A 17,152-nucleotide genomic window follows, 5' to 3' on the forward strand; every position below is an offset into this window, starting at 1 on the left:
TCTAGTCTGCTATAAACACTTGATATCACACTGTCAGCTGAGGCAGACCAAGAGAAGCTCCCACCAGTTGACCTTCAACACCAAGCATGTTCTCTGTAGCTCTGCTGCTGCTGCTGGCTGCTGGATCCTGTGAGTCTCTTTGAGGGACAAACACACACTCTATCATCACACTGCACCACTTCTTTATTATTATTCCACTGTCAGATACACTGATATGTTGAATATTTTCTCCTCCACAGGTGTGAAATGTTACACATTGACACAGCCAGCGTCTCTGACTGTCCGGCCAGGTCAAACTCTGACCATCACCTGTCAGGTCTCTTATTCTGTTAGCAGCTATGGGACATCTTGGATCAGACAGCCTGCAGGGAAAGGACTGGAGTGGATTGGATGGAAAAGAACTGATGCTGAATTCTACAAAGATTGTTGTTTGTGTGTTTGTGTGAGCAAGAGACTCTGTCCCCTGGAGACACAGAGCTACAAACAAGTGGCTCACATGGAGAAAGAAGATCAGACAAACATGCAGCCAAACATCATATTCATGTTTTTATTAACAGACACAGTTTAACAATTATATATTGGTGATTGATACTGTGAATCTGTTTTAGTTAATGCAAGATCATGTATTTGAACACAGTAGTGGTTTGACTTCACTTAACAACTGCACCAAAAATCATGAATTATTTTAATCTCATACGTTAATTCACTTTTAGTCAGTCACTCGCCTACAAAGCACCACTAAACAAAATTAATTCTGAAATTTCAGTTTTGTTCAGGTAACAACTATTCAGCTATTAAATTTGATAAGAATTCACACATACGGTAATTGTATGTCATTGTGAGAAAATGTATTTCTATGCTGTTTATTCAAATACAATTAAACTATTTCAGTTATTCTCTTCAAGAGCACACACACACACACACACACATTCACACACACACACACACACACACACACACACACACACACACACACACACACACACACACACACACACACACACAGTCATAGAAAAACAAAACATATGAACAACCAACAATAATTATAAGAATAATAGTGCTGAACTATCATGTGCTTTAAAAGTCCTTGAATTTTCCAAGTTCAAGAAGTCAGAAGAATTACACCAGAAGAGCTGAACACAATAAACACAAAGATTTTTTTTTTTTTTTAATGAAATAACTTCATAAAGACTTATACACAGAAAAGACAATGATTGAACAGTAAGCAATAAATTGAAAAAAAAAACAAAAACCAAAAAAAAAAAAAAAAAACAAGGTTTTAAATTTGCTCCAGTGAAACAAGATTTTCTTTATTGGTTCTGCAACAGAGCTACACATGGTTAGTTTCAGCTTCAAATCAAAATTAATTTGTCCCTCACTGATTCAAGATGCAAGAGTCACTATGAGATAAAATTACTGACCTCAGATCACATCAAATGTCACATCAATCAAATTTTATTCAATTTGTCCATTTCTACAGTGAAGACTGATATGATAATTGATAATTTATTTAAAAAAAAAAAAAAGAAAGCAACTGGCAATTCATTCTTTAAATGCTTGTTACTCAACAACCCACCCTCCTTTTATATCATGTGAGTGTTGTGCTGTATGCAAAGCTGACTTCCTTCTAGTCTGCTATAAACACTTGATATCACACTGTCAGCTGAGGCAGACCAAGAGAAGCTCCCACCAGTTGACCTTCAACACCAAGCATGTTCTCTGTAGCTCTGCTGCTGCTGCTGGCTGCTGGATCCTGTGAGTCTCTTTGAGGGACAAACACACACTCTATCATCACACTGCACCACTTCTTTATTATTATTCCACTGTCAGATACACTGATATGTTGAATATTTTCTCCTCCACAGGTGTGAAATGTTACACGTTGACACAGCCAGCGTCTCTGACTGTCCGGCCAGGTCAAACTCTGACCATCACCTGTCAGGTCTCTTATTCTTTTTACAGCTATTACACAGCTTGGATCAGACAGCCTGCAGGGAAAGGATTGGAGTGGATTGGAATGAAAGCAACTGGAGCAGAATACTACAAAGATTCACTGAAAAACAAGTTCAGTATTTCCTTAGCCTCTTCCAGCAAGACAGTGACTCTAACTGGACAGAATGTGCAGCCTGAAGACACTGCTGTGTATTATTGTGCCAGAAAGCCACAGTGACACAAACCATTGGTAGAGCTGTACAAAAATCCCTCAGTCCCTGAACACTTGGAACATGAAGCCACCAGAGGAGGCAGCCTCAGATCACCAACACATTCAAGGCCACTTCCCTGAGTTAAAAAAAAAAAAAAAAAATCTAAATAATAATAATAATAAATAATCTTTTAATGACTGAAAATAATATATATAGTAGAGTTTTATAAAGCACTGATTTGATTCATAACTGATTAAATTTAGTTAAATTGTTTTCTAGATGTTTATGGCAACACCAAGAGTGACTCTGTATCAAAAAACAAAATGGTTTTGCTCTCAACATTTTTACAGTGATTCCTAAATGTATTGTCAGTCTTTTATGTATCTTTCATGTCAACAACTTTTTTTTTTTTTTTTTTTTTTTTTTATTACTTCTTGAACAAAACTCTGCACTTTTCTGGCCTTCTGAGATTCCCACCGAGGAGGCCTCAGACACCACCTATCTCCCATTTGCAATGTTGTCCTTTCATCCCTTCCCAGTAGATTGAAACACCAATCACACTTGACCTCATGTGACAACAGTCGACCACACTTAACACCAGGTGACTCCAGCGACTCTTCATGATGATTGTTAGCACCAAAATGTCTTCTGAAATCCTACTATCAAGTCCAGTCAACTTTGCTCTCAACCTTACTTGTGATATTCCCACCAGTTCACCTGAAACACCAGCATTTTTGTCTTTATTGCCACTGCCAGTTTTGAGATAGGGTTAATATATATTTAATAAAGTACTAACAACAGAAGATGTCCTTTCAGATTGAAGTCCACTGTCTATATAATAAAACAACACTTTGATCATTGCATCCATTTAGAGTCTTTGATGCAAAAGGTGATGTTTTGAGATCAACCGCTCTTCATCACACCACAGTGACAATGAGAGACACCGTCTTAAACCTGCCACCAGTCACATGATGTAACACCTGAGTCTGGTTACCAATATAACAGGGCAAATGTCAAGAACACTCATATACAATACAGCTCAGTACAGTCACAATACTGCAGTTTGATACAAAAAGTGACCTGTAGAAATAAAACTATCATACACAGCAAATAGCATAAATACAGGAAACAACAAAAATACAAAAAATACATATCTGAGCACAGTCAGTCTACAGTCTGTGGTAAATAACAGGAGAAACAAACAAACAAACAAAAAAAAAACATACAACAAATGCTAACAATCCAATAAAAATATATCTGACTTCAATTAGCCTCTGTTGTGTTACGTGAAAAGTCAATATAGTACAACACTTAACACCTCCATGTAGAAAATATACCCAAGATGTATAACGTGAATAGGGGGAAACGGTCAATAGTAGTGTCCACATGGCTGACAGTAAATTTGTTGTCAACACAGTAAACATATCTGTGAAAGTTTCCTTGTGATTTTGTAGAACTTCATGTGAATCAGTTTGAACCCTTCAGTTTCTCCAGTGAAGATTAAGGGCCCACTCACATTGGCAAGTTTGAGCCCGTATCGTGCTAAAGCCAAAATCCCCCCCTCCCCAGTCCCCGGCTGGCCTGCACTCACATTACCTTTTTCCCAAACGCGCCCAAGCACGATTGCCCCCGGTGTGCACGTCATCACGTTGAAATACGACAACAGGCATGGCCCGACGTCATTATAAATCAATAGTTCAAATACATTCATCATGTCTTCCTTTTAATTAAAAAACGTTTTTGGTCCTTTTAATCAGACATGGGATGGTTATTTACCTTGACAGTTTCGGAGGTAACTTCCTCCTTCTTCAGAAAGGTCCAACTGACAGCCGGAGCGGCACCTGTCAGATCCGGCAGACCGGGTGACCGGGTGGCCGCACACCGCGCGGTGCCGCGGCCAGTGCCGGCCAGTGCCGACGCGGTGCCGGCCAGCACCAGGTCTGCCGGATCTCCGCACACAGACTGCTGTACTTTCATTATAAACCGACTTTTGTTTATACGCGGTTGCAGCAGCACAACGGACAATGACACAGACAACATGGCTGATTATTGATTGCGCAACGCGGCCATTCGCCGGTAATCAAGCTGCGCACATTAAACAATTTTGCAGAGGCAGGAGGAAAGTTGCATGATTTATGTCCGTGCACTGCGTGCATGACCGTGCATGTGCTCGTGTACGCGCCCGTACCGCGCTGAAGCACACCCCCTCCAACCGTGCCAGAGCGGGGGAAGTGTACTGTATTCAAGCACGATACGGAGCGATCACACTGGTCAAAGAATCCGGATTTTAGGGGCAATCGTGCTTGGGCGCGGATCAAACTTGCCAGTGTGAGTGGCCTCTTATTCTCCATTTGTACCAAATAACTATTTCGAGACTAAAACAATGCAGGGCTGTCGCCCCTCCCTGTGAGGAGGAGTCAATGCAAAACTTTGATGTCTCCCATCTCTACTTATGTGACTGCAGAGAGGATGACAGACAACAGTGGCCACACACTTGAACATGATGGGCTATAGGACAGGACTGCTGCTTTTAACTCTCTGCTGGGCAGGTCAACATTTTCACTCACCTGGATTTGACAGCGTCTTCATTCAAATCCGTACTTCATGCATGTGATGCTTTTCTGTTTTGTGTTGCCAGGTGTTGATGGTCAGACTCTGACCCAATCTGAACCAGTGGATAAAAAGCCTGCAGAGTCCCACACATTGACCTGCACAGCCTCTGGATTCACATTCAGCAACTCCTGGATGCACTGGATCAGACAGGCTCCTGGAAAAGGACTGGAGTGGATCGCTCGTATCACTGATGGTGGCAGCACCCACTACTCCCAGTCATTCCAAGGCCGGTTCACCATCTCCAGAGACAACAGCAGAAAGCAGCTGTATCTCCAGATGAACAGTCTGAAGACTGAAGACACTGCTGTGTATTATTGTGCTCGAGAGCCACAGTGACACAAACCATTGGTAGAGCTGTACAAAAACCCCTCAGTCCCTGAACACTTGGAACATGAAGCCACCAGAGGAGGCAGCCTCAGTCCACAGATTAATTTAATGCCATGTGTTTCGGTGAGCAAGAGACTCTGTCCCCTGGAGACACAGAGCTACAAACAAGTGGCTCACATGGAGAAAGAAGATCAGACAAACATGCAGCCAACCACAGTTTGGAAACTATGTAAAACAAAAATTATATATTGATCATGAATACTGTAAATCTGCTTTAGTTAACATAAGATCATGTATTTTAACACAGTGGTGACTTTAGGCTTATTTACTAAATAGTAATGAAACACATTTGATACAGCACACTGATATAATTATCAGGATTTATGTTGCATGATGCAAGTAACTACCACTTCAACAGGCTTTATTTAATGTAGTTTCCCACTTCATCCTCTGTGTCCAGTGGCAGCTTCTGGGCTTGTTGGATTTGAGACAAAGAAGGAACAAAGTACAAGGAGAAAAGCCCACTAACTGGTGTGCTATGATGAATCTCACTAAGTGACCTGCACATCCTCTGGGTCAAGTGTTTTTATTAGAACAGGTGAGTCCTGGTCTGCAGACTGGAGTGTGTTTTCACCATCAGTCGCTGTAGCTCCACCAAATCCTCAGTTGTCAGTCCAGTTGCTTGGTTCACCCTCTCATCTCCTGTAGTGAACAATAGATAGATAGATAGATAGATAGATAGATAGATAGACAGATAGATATACTTTATTGATCCCAACCAGGGAAATTCTGGTGTTCCAGCAGCAACAGTAGAAACATACAATAAAGTTAACTAAAAAAGAATAAAGGCTAAATATATACAAAAAAGACTATGAAGACTAAAAACTAAAAATATACAATAAGGGCTAACCTAAGGAAAAGAGATACGAGATGTGAAAATATATATATGGAATGAATATGACAATATACAGATGGAACTGAAGTATATACATTATTTTATAGATTGTATGGATAAGGAGAGTTAGCATGAAACCACGAAACCAAGAACCAAGTGGCAGAACCTGACGCCCGGTAATGGGATTCAGGAGCTAACCGACTTGATTCGGCCTCTTATGGAATCACCACTTCCCCTCCAGTCTGAAAAACAGTGTGAATGTATATTAACCTAGGATGTAATATATAGATAATAAATAATAAATAAACAGTTAAGGTGCTGGGTAGTGGAATAATAAATAAACAGTTAAGGTGCTGAGTAGTGGAGTGTTAAAAATAGAACTATAGGGGAGAGTGGGGTAAGTAGTGCCAATTTTTACTTAAAGTGCCTTTAAAACGAGGGGATTACAGTAATGCCTCCAACTAAAATATGCACATATAGTTTAGGATGTTGTGCATCCCTGGGAACAATCACTTTGGATCTTATATAAACTCTTTGAGAAATATAGCTTTTTAAAAAAAAGTGGTTTTGTGGCACAACTTGCCCCTGGTGCGGGGTAAATTGTGCCATAAGAGAGAATATACTGGGGTAAATTGTGCCATTGATAACTGAAGTAAAACAGATAATTTTAATCTCCCAAATGATAATGCTATATAAAAGCAAAACAAATTCAATACAAAATTATTTATTTAACATTTATTTATTATTTTAACATGATCACAGGCCACTTTTCTATAACGAGGCCTAGCGCCACATGAACACATACCCAGAACAAAATAAAAATTCAAAAATGAGCACCTGCAAATCATCTTCATCTGAATCTGAATAGTTTTAATGATCAAAGGTAAGAAGACAATGTACAATAACAATAAAATACAATAAAGTAATATACAGTATATAATCACAAGTTGTTCCACTGGCACAATTTACCCCAGGCCCTTTGGCACAAATTACCCCAAGCCCACCATTTTGAAAAAAATGCATCCCCCAGCTGTTTTGAGCTAACATCATGCTAACTGGATAGACTCATGGTGTAGCTTACTAAAGTACTAAAACCTGTGTGAACTGTTTTCAAAGTTTTCTATAATTGTTCAAATACAGCAATCAAAAAACCTTGATCATAGAAATTTTACTTTGGAGGGCAAAAAAATGTTTTTGAACTGAAATGTGCTTACCTCTCAAGCCATGTGTCTCCCTTCTTTGCAGGATGAGTGAAATGGATGCCTCTTCAAAAATATGTGGTCACATGACCAACTTCTTCTATGGTTTTCTAGATAACAGGGGTGGCACTACTTGCCCCTTGGCACAAATTACCCCACTCTCCCCTACAGCAGACAGTTGCAAGTCTCTGTCTGACAGATGTGATTTGTTGTACAGTCAGATGGCTTGTGGCAGGAATGATTTCCTGTATCTGTCCCTTTGACAGCGGAGCTGTAACAGTCTGTTGGAGAAGGAGCTCTGCTGTCTGACCAGTGTGTGGTGGAGAGGGTGGTCAGGGTTATCCATGATGGTTAACAGTTTGTTCAGTGTCCTCCTCTCCACCACAGCCTCCAAAGTGTCCAGTTTGCAGCCGATCACGGAGCCAGCCCTCCTGATCAGTTTATTGAGTCTGTTGGTGTCACTGGCAGGAGGCTCTTTGGATGAATGTTGGCCTGTTAAGATTTTACTATTTATTCTTTTGCCTGTGAGACACAGTGAAAAATGTTGAATAGCAGATGTAAAAAAAAAAAAAAAAAATCCACATAACATGAAGACATATTGGGTGCTTGGAGCAAATAGTAGTGAAAAATTCTCCTTACCTGCCCATCCCAAAATCGGAAAATGTATGAAAAATTATCCTTAACTCACATGATTTAATTCCAAGAAATAATGTTAATGCTGTTTCACACAAAATCTTGAAAATCTGTTTTAAGGGAACAGCATTGAAGAAAGCTTTTGTGTGAGATCATCATGCATGTATACAGTTTACTGAAGAACCTCACAACATCACCACCACCTCATGGTTTTGATAAGAGTATGAAGACCACAATGACCTTCTCCTAATTTCCATGTTTATCCCACTTTTCTATGAACAGAGCCATGCATGGTTGTTCTGATGTCAGCTTCAGGTCGGCTAACTTGTTACTCATCAATTCACTTTCATCAGCAACAGAAACTCTGAGCTAACATTGCTGACCCCAGTTCACATGATTGATGCTAACTGTGTTTCCAGTGTAGCCAAGCATGTTTGATTACCTGTGGGTCCCATTTTATTCCATTAGTCACTCTGTACAGTGAACATTCATTCTCCACTGCATGAAATAATAACTGAGACACTGATCCACTGCAGTGCTGTCGTCCCTCCCTGTGAGGAGGAGTCAATGCAAAACTTTGATGTCCCCCATCTCTACTTATGTGACTGCAGAGAGGATGACAGACAACAGTGGCCACACACTTTAACATGATGGGCTATAGGACAGGACTGCTGCTTTTAACTCTCTGCTGGGCAGGTCAACATTTTCACTCACCTGGATTTGACAGCGTCTTCATTCAAATCCGTACTTCATGTATTTGATGCTTTTCTGTTTTGTGTTGCCAGGTGTTGATGGTCAGACTCTGACACAATCTGAACCAGTGGTTAAAAAGCCTGCAGAGTCCCACACATTGACCTGCACAGCCTCTGGATTCACATTCAGCAGCTTCTGGATGCACTGGATCAGACAGGCTCCTGAAAAAGGACTGGAGTGGATTGCAATTATCCACCCTGGTGGCAGCAGCACCTACTATTCCCAGTCGGTCCAAGGCCGGTTCACCGTCTCCAGAGACAACAGCAGACAGCAGCTGTATCTCCAGATGAACAGTCTGAAGACTGAAGACTCTGCTGTTTATTATTGTGCTCGACAGCCACAGTGACTGGAGTTGGTGGAGCAGCTGTACAAAATCCTCCAGTCCTCATCCTCACTGCTCTGTTAGAGTAGAAGTATGACTGGGCTTTAAATGAATGTTTACTGAAACAGAAAGAGAGAGGGGGGTAGGGGTGGGATTTGAGCACATTATATTTCTCTCATGATAAAGCATAATAAACACAATGAAATATCGACAACATTTATGATGAAGACATTTAAAAGATCAAATCATGATGATGAATTCTACACCAAAAGCAGCACAACACTGTGGTTGCTGAAAACATCACCCAAACTGTAAATAAAGGAAAGCACCTGCTCCACAACATTCAAACAGAACTATCTTTAAAATGTCACACAAATATAGCATCCATTCATGACATTCCCATACAACAATGCATAACAAGGATAGTCATTTTCACAAAGTAGTTCCTGTCCTGATTCTGCACTGCCCACTTCTTAAAGTCTGACAACAAACTTAATGTCAAACCTATGTCTTATATAAAGATGAAAAAATGAAATTAACAATTTCAAAAATAGCTGAAATCATTTTGCGTGGAAATCTGCATGCTTTAGAAACATGATCACATTTGATAAATGAGAACACCCTCAATAATGAAATACTGAGACCATCATTTGAGAGAACATGTTTAGTCTGAAAAAACAATTTAGCCTAATGGAACTGTCTACCTCACATGCCTCAATAAAACTATACCCATACAACAGTATATGTATTGTTATTGGAATACAAAACTGATCAGGTAAAAAGGCTGCAATACAGTGAATCACACACTGAGCAGATTATTGCAGAAAAAGATGTAACAGGTTGATTTAAAACCCCAACAGCAGGCAGAGCTGATTTCCAGGCAACAAAAAGTGTTTTCTCTCTCTCCAGAGATCCCAGCAGTCAGCAGGTGGATTAAAGTGATGTGGCACAGTCACACACATTAGAGGACTGTCACACTTGGGACAAAACTACTACCTCAGTTTAGATCCACTGCTGAGGAGATCCTCTTCAGTCGTATGTTTGATTGTATGCAAAGTGTCCTTCCTGGTTCCTCTGCTATAAAGAGTTGATATGAGGCTGGAAGTTGAAAGAAAAGAGGAAGAGAAGCTCCCACCAGTTCAGCTTCAACACAAACCATGTTGTCTGTAGCTCTGCTGCTGCTGCTGGCTGCTGGATCCTGTGAGTCTCTCTGGATTTGACATCACATTTACAAAACCAGCAGCTCTTCTGGTGCCATGTAACTGGATAGTTTGATTTAAAAAAAAATGATTTTTTTGTTTTCCACAGGTGTGAAATGTTACATGTTGACACAGCCAGCGTCTCTGACTGTCCGGCCAGGTCAAACTCTGACCATCACCTGTCAGGTCTCTTATTCTATTACTAGCTATTCCACAAATTGGATCAGACAGCCTGCAGGGAAAGCAATGGAGTGGATTGGATGGGTTTCTGGTAGCAGCACAGCTTACAAAGATTCACTGAAAAACAAGTTCAGTTTGTCCTCAGCCTCTTCCAGCAACACAGTGACTCTAACTGGACAGAATGTGCAGCCTGAAGACACTGCTGTGTATTATTGTGCCAGATATCCACAGTGACACAAACCATTGGTAGAGCTGTACAAAAACCCCTCAGTGCCTGAACACTTGGAACATGAAGCCACCAGAGGAGGCAGCCTCACACCACAGATTAATTTAACAGCATGTGGTTCCCTGGTGGCTTCAAAAATGAATTCATGTACCATTCAGGAGAAGTCCTTTTCACAGTGGGCCAGGTTTGAGTCCATCCAGGGCATTTTACTATTATCAGCTACATATACAGTATGTGGAACAATTATGTGCTTCTTTTCTTCAAAAACATAAGTCAATCAGTCTGATTTCCATTATAATGACAAAGTGACAAGAATGTTTAGTGTGACCACAGACACATCCAGTCCAACACAGACACTTAGAGGACAGAGTGTGTGGACTGAAGATGCAGCTGTGTGTTTGTGTAAGCAAGAGACTCTGTCCCCTGGAGACACAGAGCTACAAACAAGTGGCTCACATGGAGAAAGAAGATCAGACAAACATGCAGCCAAACATCATATTCATGGGTTTATTCACAGACAAATTTTTGCAACTAACCGGAAACACAAAATTCATTGTGAAATTTCATTTTTGTCTAAATACAAACTATAAGTATTGTGAGAATTTGATAAGAAATTGCACATACATTGTAATTGTATGTCATTGTGAGGTTATTAATTTATATGCTGTTGATTTAAATATAATTAAATGATACAGTTTTTCTCCTCAATATGCAAATGAGTGTGTAAGTCTGAGCACATAAGGAGACGTATGTGTGTGTGTGTGTGTGTGTGTGTGTGTGTGTGTGTGTGTGTGTCAGTCAGAGGACAGAAGAGCTGACATCAGATCAGCTTCAACATAAACCATGTTCTCTGGAGCTGTGATACTGCTGCTGGCAGCTGGATCCTGGGAGTAGCTTTCAGTGGATTCCTACTAATAAACCCATCATAAAGGCTGCAGAGTGACATGAATGATGTGGATCATCCTGATGTTTGTCTCCACAGGTGTGTACAGTATTGATCTGATCCAGCCAGACTCAGTGGTTGTGCAGCCTGGACAGTCTTTGTCCATCACCTGTCAGCCCTCTGGCTATGCCTTGACTGATAGCAGCTATGCAACAGGTTGGGTCAGACACTGTAAAGGAAAACCAATGGACTGGATTTTCCATCAGTGGGGTGGCGGAACCTTTTATCGAAATGATGCTCTAAGCAATTTTTAAAACATGCATTTACAAAGTGCTTCACATGAGGAAAATAAAAATAAATCCATAGGAAAAGAAAAAAATAATAACAGAAATGAGCACAGACAGAGAAGACATACATATCATCAGTCATTCCAAAGACCTTTAATAAAGGATCTATGGAAAACCCCCTAAAATAAAATGAGTCTCAGGAGCAACTTGACACCGTCCAAGGATTCAGCAATATGAGTTGTTTGGGGAAGATTATTCCAGAGAGAAAGACTGGGTGTAAATCTTAGTGTAGTTTGAAGAATAAGCTTCTTTTATAATGAACGCCATAAGATTTAACTGAATAGAGATGTCTTTAGATAGATAGAGAGATAGATAGATAGATAGATACTTTATTCATCCCGCAGGAAATTCACATTTTTTCAGCAGTATCCACGGATTACAGATTAAGTAAATAAAAATAAATAAATAAATAAATAAAAATAAAGAATAAGATCTAAGTACAACAGAATAAGATCTGAGTACAACAGAATAAGATCTAAGTACAACCCAGTGTGCAAAATGCAATGTGCAACAAAAAAAAAAAAACTGAAAAAAACGTGTGCATGGGTGTATAAAATGTGCATAGAGGTAGGTCATTGTGCAAATTTAGAAGAAATATACAGTATACACATGATAAATAGCAGTAAGCAATATAAACACTATAAACAAGGATTATAAAAAGATAGAAAACAGGTGTATGTAACAGGTGTATGTTTTGAGAAATGTGCATTTTTCCTCTAATATGCTTCGGATGCACAACTGTTAAGTTTCTGTGCTTGTGTTTTTACTGGGTATGAGATGAGCAAGAAAGTTTTCTTAATCCTAACTGGACCACAAAGTCACATTATTTTATTGTAAAGAGCAAACAAATACATAGAGAGCCTGATGTCTGATGTTTCAGCCTTTTTGTTCCATTATTTCCTGGCTCACATATAACTTTGACTCCCTGATTCTCTACTGAGTGTTCATGTTTCATTCAGGTTTGGCTTCTGTTGCCCTCCTACTCAGCGTCTGTTTTGACTGACTTTGAGTGACCTGTGAGCTCAGTACATTAGTCCCTCCCTCCTAAATTCCCCATGCAAATTCAGAGTGTCAGAGTGTGTACTTGTGTCCTCCTGCTGACTTGTTGTCTTGTTCTTTTGGGTGGAGCAGCTGAGTTCACATCTTCAGCCTCAGGATGATGGACAAACTCTCTCTCCTGCTCACAGCTCTCTGTCTGCCATGTGAGTTGTCATGTTTCATGCTGCTATACTGACATAATGGCAAATATACTGATTGTTATGTTTTACTACTTCTGACTTTCTTTCTCTCTCCTCTGTGTTTTTCTCCTTGTTCTCTGTCAGGCTTGAATGGCCAGGCTATGGAGTCCATTCCCTCCAGTCCGGTGCTGAAAAAGCCTGGGGAAACTCTCAGTCTTTCCTGCAGGGGAACTGGCTTCACTTTCAGCAGCTTTGGTATGCATTGGATAAGACAACCTGCAGGAAAAGGATTGGAATGGATAGGACTTATTTACTATGATGCAAGCAAAACAAATTATGCCAGCAGTGTGCAAGGACGTATAGAAATCACCAGAGATAACAGCAACAGCATGGTTTATATGAGACTGTCCAACTTAAAGCCAGAGGACTCTGCAGTGTATTTCTGTGCAAAGAGCCACAGTGATGTGAATGAGCAGAGGAGCTGAACAAAAACCTCAATCAATTTATTTTAACAAAGATCACCAGGGGGCAGCAGCAGATCAGATACATACACACAAACACACACAAAGAGAACAAAGAGAGTCATTTACAGTTGTATTTTTTGTCATCATTTTTAATGTTTTTATCTTGCCAACATGCATGTTTCTACAGCAGTGCAATGGTTAATAATATTTCCAGCAAAATCACTGAGAACCAGTTTGAACCTAAATGGACATGTATTGATGACATGACTGTGATTACTCTTGTAGCCCAATGAGGTTCAGAAAATGGTCATTGAACAAAATTATCAATCGTATTAGAATGAAGACTAAATCAAACATGTTGAAGAAAATCCTTTTAGAGGAACCTGCAAAAACAGTGTTGTTTATAGACAACAATATAATACACGCCCTTTTAAAAGTGTGCCCTGTCCATAAAAATGTATATTTACACAAATGGTATGTGATCCATGTAATGCAGAGGGACATCTCAATCTGATTTGATTATTTAATTTTAAAAAAAAAAAAAAAAAAAAAAAGTGTAACTTTCAGAAATGTTCAGTCATGTGATTGTTTTGTTCAGTCACTGGCAGTGGGTTTGAAGTGTCACATCATAACCATGTTCATCCTGCATCATCTTGGACCTTTACTTGTCGGAGCCTTTACTGTACATGTTCATACAAAGGAAGTAATTGATGCAGTTTTATAGATTTCAGTGTTCACAAAAAGCAAATCATATCCACCCATGTGTAAAAAGATGGAAATGCACAGAGCCTGTGATTATTCAGAGGCAGATCCACCACTTGTGCTGCAGCTGAGTGTTTTCCTCCCACATGATGCACAACTCAAAACAATTAGTTTCTAACCCCCCTCTCTCACAACATTTTCTCAGCTCTTTGGAAACTGAATTCAAGACAAACATCTTGCCAAGATAATTCAGCTCAGTCATTTGAACAAATTATGGCTGAAATTTTAAATGTTAAACTGAGTCTTGTTTTCTGGTTTTCAGTCCCGTGTCTTTCACCATTGTACCATGGAAACCACAGTATATGTGTGCTAAGATTTACTGATACACATGTCAGATTCAGATTCAGATTCAGATAATTTTATTGTACCCTTGGGTAAATTTGGTTTACAGTGAGTGAGTCTTCTCATATTATAAACACATAAAAAAGGCTGAAAGAACAACAGGGTAAAAAGTGAGATAAGTTAAAACATCAGTGTCATCAGGTGTTATCAGTATAAATGTGATATTTTGACATGTGGTCTTTGTCATGTTGAGTGCATCTGACTGCAATAAGACACAAGGAGTTTCCTAACGGACTAATCAATCAGTCAATTACACGATCAATTCATCAAACAAACTACACATTCCAGTGCCACCTGGTTGCAAAAATACAGCACTGTAAGAAATGTAACTTAAATTGGAATTTCCCCTTGTGGGATTAATAAAGTGTACTTACTTACTTACTTACTTACTAAGTCCTTTTCACGGTGGGCCAGGTTTGAGTCCAGCCAGGGTGTTTTACTATTATCAGCTACATATATGTGGAACAATTATTTGCTGCTTTCCTTAAAAACATAAGCCGCTCAGGGTTTGGATAGTCTTTCAACAATCAGTTGATCTATCCACACTGTAAAGCATCACCTGCAGAGAAACCAGCAGTGGATCTGAGGGAAGTGCATCAGACATCATGGACATTATAATGACAAAGTGACAAGAATGTTTAGTGTGACCACAGACACATCCAGTCCAACACAGACACTTAGAGGACAGAGTGTGTGGACTGAAGATGCAGCTGTGTGTTTGTGTGAGCAAGAGAAAGAAAATCAGACAAACATGCAGCCAAACATCATATTCATGTGTTTATTAACAAACACAGTTGTAGTAATGTAGTAATGATGCAATGCAACAATTATATATTGATCATGGTTACTGTAAATCTGTGTTAGTCATTGTATTTGAAGAAAACTAAACCACAAAGTTACATTGTTTTATAGACATGAGCAAATTAATAGAGAGTATTTCATGATGTTAGTGTATATTTTGATAATTTCACCAGTAAATGGCTTCTACATGATATTTGAAACCAACGAAGTAATTATTTTTTATTGTTATTCATTTAAACAACTAAATCCAATATTAAATCCATCCATCCATCTATCCATCCATCCATACATTCATATATCAGGTTAGGCAGAGTCACATTTGTTTTTTAGGTGAATTCAGATGCAGTTCTTCATTTGTCCAGAATTACATCCAAATCTTTTAGAATACAACATATGTTTTTTAATATTTGCTGTAATTACTGAAATGGGATTTTTCTGTAAATTGTTCCTCAAGCATTACAGCTTTAAAAAATCTCATGTTGTCACAAATATTTGCTGCTCTGCCAGTCTACTGCAGCATGTTGCCTCCTGCCTCGTTCTGCGTCTCAACCTGTGTTTCAACCTTTTCATTCCGTTATTTTCTGGCTCACATGAACTTTAAATCCCTAATTCCCTACTGAGTTTTCAGGTTTTGAATGTGGCTGCCCTCCTACTCAACACAGCAGGGTCTGTTTTGATTGACTGTCCTTTTCACATCATCTGTACTGTTACTGACCATTCAAATGAATTCAGATTTATTTAGATTAATTTACATAACCCCTCTCTTGTTTCTGAAATCCTGATGCATATCACACACACACACACACACACACACACACACACACACACACACACACACACACACATACACACACACATAAACACTTTGAAACATTCTTCCACTTAGAAAGATTCTTGTTTTCACTTCTTGATGGTGCTCTTAAAGTCATTAACATATCCAAGTTAATTTTGTTTTTGTTTTTTTGTTTTTTTCATTTTCATGACACAGCAGATTAGAAACTCTAAAAAAGTTGCATTTCTTCAAACTCCTCTATACATATAGAGAGTTTTATATACATAATTATACATACTAGGAAGGAAAAAACAAAGGAGTTTTCCAGCCTCTCCATCTTCACTTCATATTTTCTAAACTTAATTCCTTTCTAAAGCATACAAAAATTCAGCCTGGATTAGGTACCAATTTCTCATTTAAAAACAAAGCCAATTTTTCTCTTTAATTGTTAAAAAGTAGAGTAAAAAAAAAAAAAGTTTGTCATTCCGACTTCATAACAAGAGAAAACAATTGGCAGTTCATACTTTAAATGCTTATAATGCCACAGTCCATCCACCCTTTATGCTGTATGCAAAGCTGACTTCCTTCTAGTCTGCTATAAACACTTGATATCACAATGTCAGCTGAGGCAGACCAAGAGAAGCTCCCACCAGTTGACCTTCAACACCAAGCATGTTCTCTGTAGCTCTGCTGCTGCTGCTGGCTGCTGGATCCTGTGAGTCTCTTTGAGGGACAAACACACACTCTATCATCACACTGCACCACTTCTTTATTATTATTCCACTGTCAGATACACTGATATGTTGAATATTTTCTCCTCCACAGGTGTGAAATGTCAAACGTTGACACAGCCAGCGTCTCTGACTGTCCGGCCAGGTCAAACTCTGACCATCACCTGTCAGGTCTCTTATTCTCTTAGCTCTTACACAGCTTGGATCAGACAGCCTGCAGGGAAAGGACTGGAGTGGATTGGAAAGAAAAATACTGGCTATGAATACTACAAAGATTCACTGAAAAACAAGTTCAGTATTTCCTTAGCCTCTTCCAGCAAGACAGTGACTCTAACTGGACAGAATGTGCAGCCTGAAGACACTGCTGTGTATTATTGTGCC

General features: G+C 39.4%; 1 gene segment (V, D, J or C); it reads left to right on the top strand.

Moving 5' to 3' along the window:
- Window positions 1-1,712: 1,712 nt before the first annotated feature.
- On the top strand, window positions 1,713-17,152 carry LOC115363598 (immunoglobulin heavy variable 4-30-2-like; the record flags this gene model as incomplete). The annotated part of the segment is given in 3 exon segments: window positions 1,713-1,755; window positions 11,474-11,590; window positions 16,971-17,152. Coding segments are annotated over 3 exon segments (342 nt in total), but the record flags the coding sequence as incomplete, so codon positions are not given.

This window comes from Myripristis murdjan, chromosome 8 (assembly GCF_902150065.1).
Source record: "Myripristis murdjan chromosome 8, fMyrMur1.1, whole genome shotgun sequence".
NCBI lineage: Eukaryota > Metazoa > Chordata > Actinopteri > Holocentriformes > Holocentridae > Myripristis > Myripristis murdjan.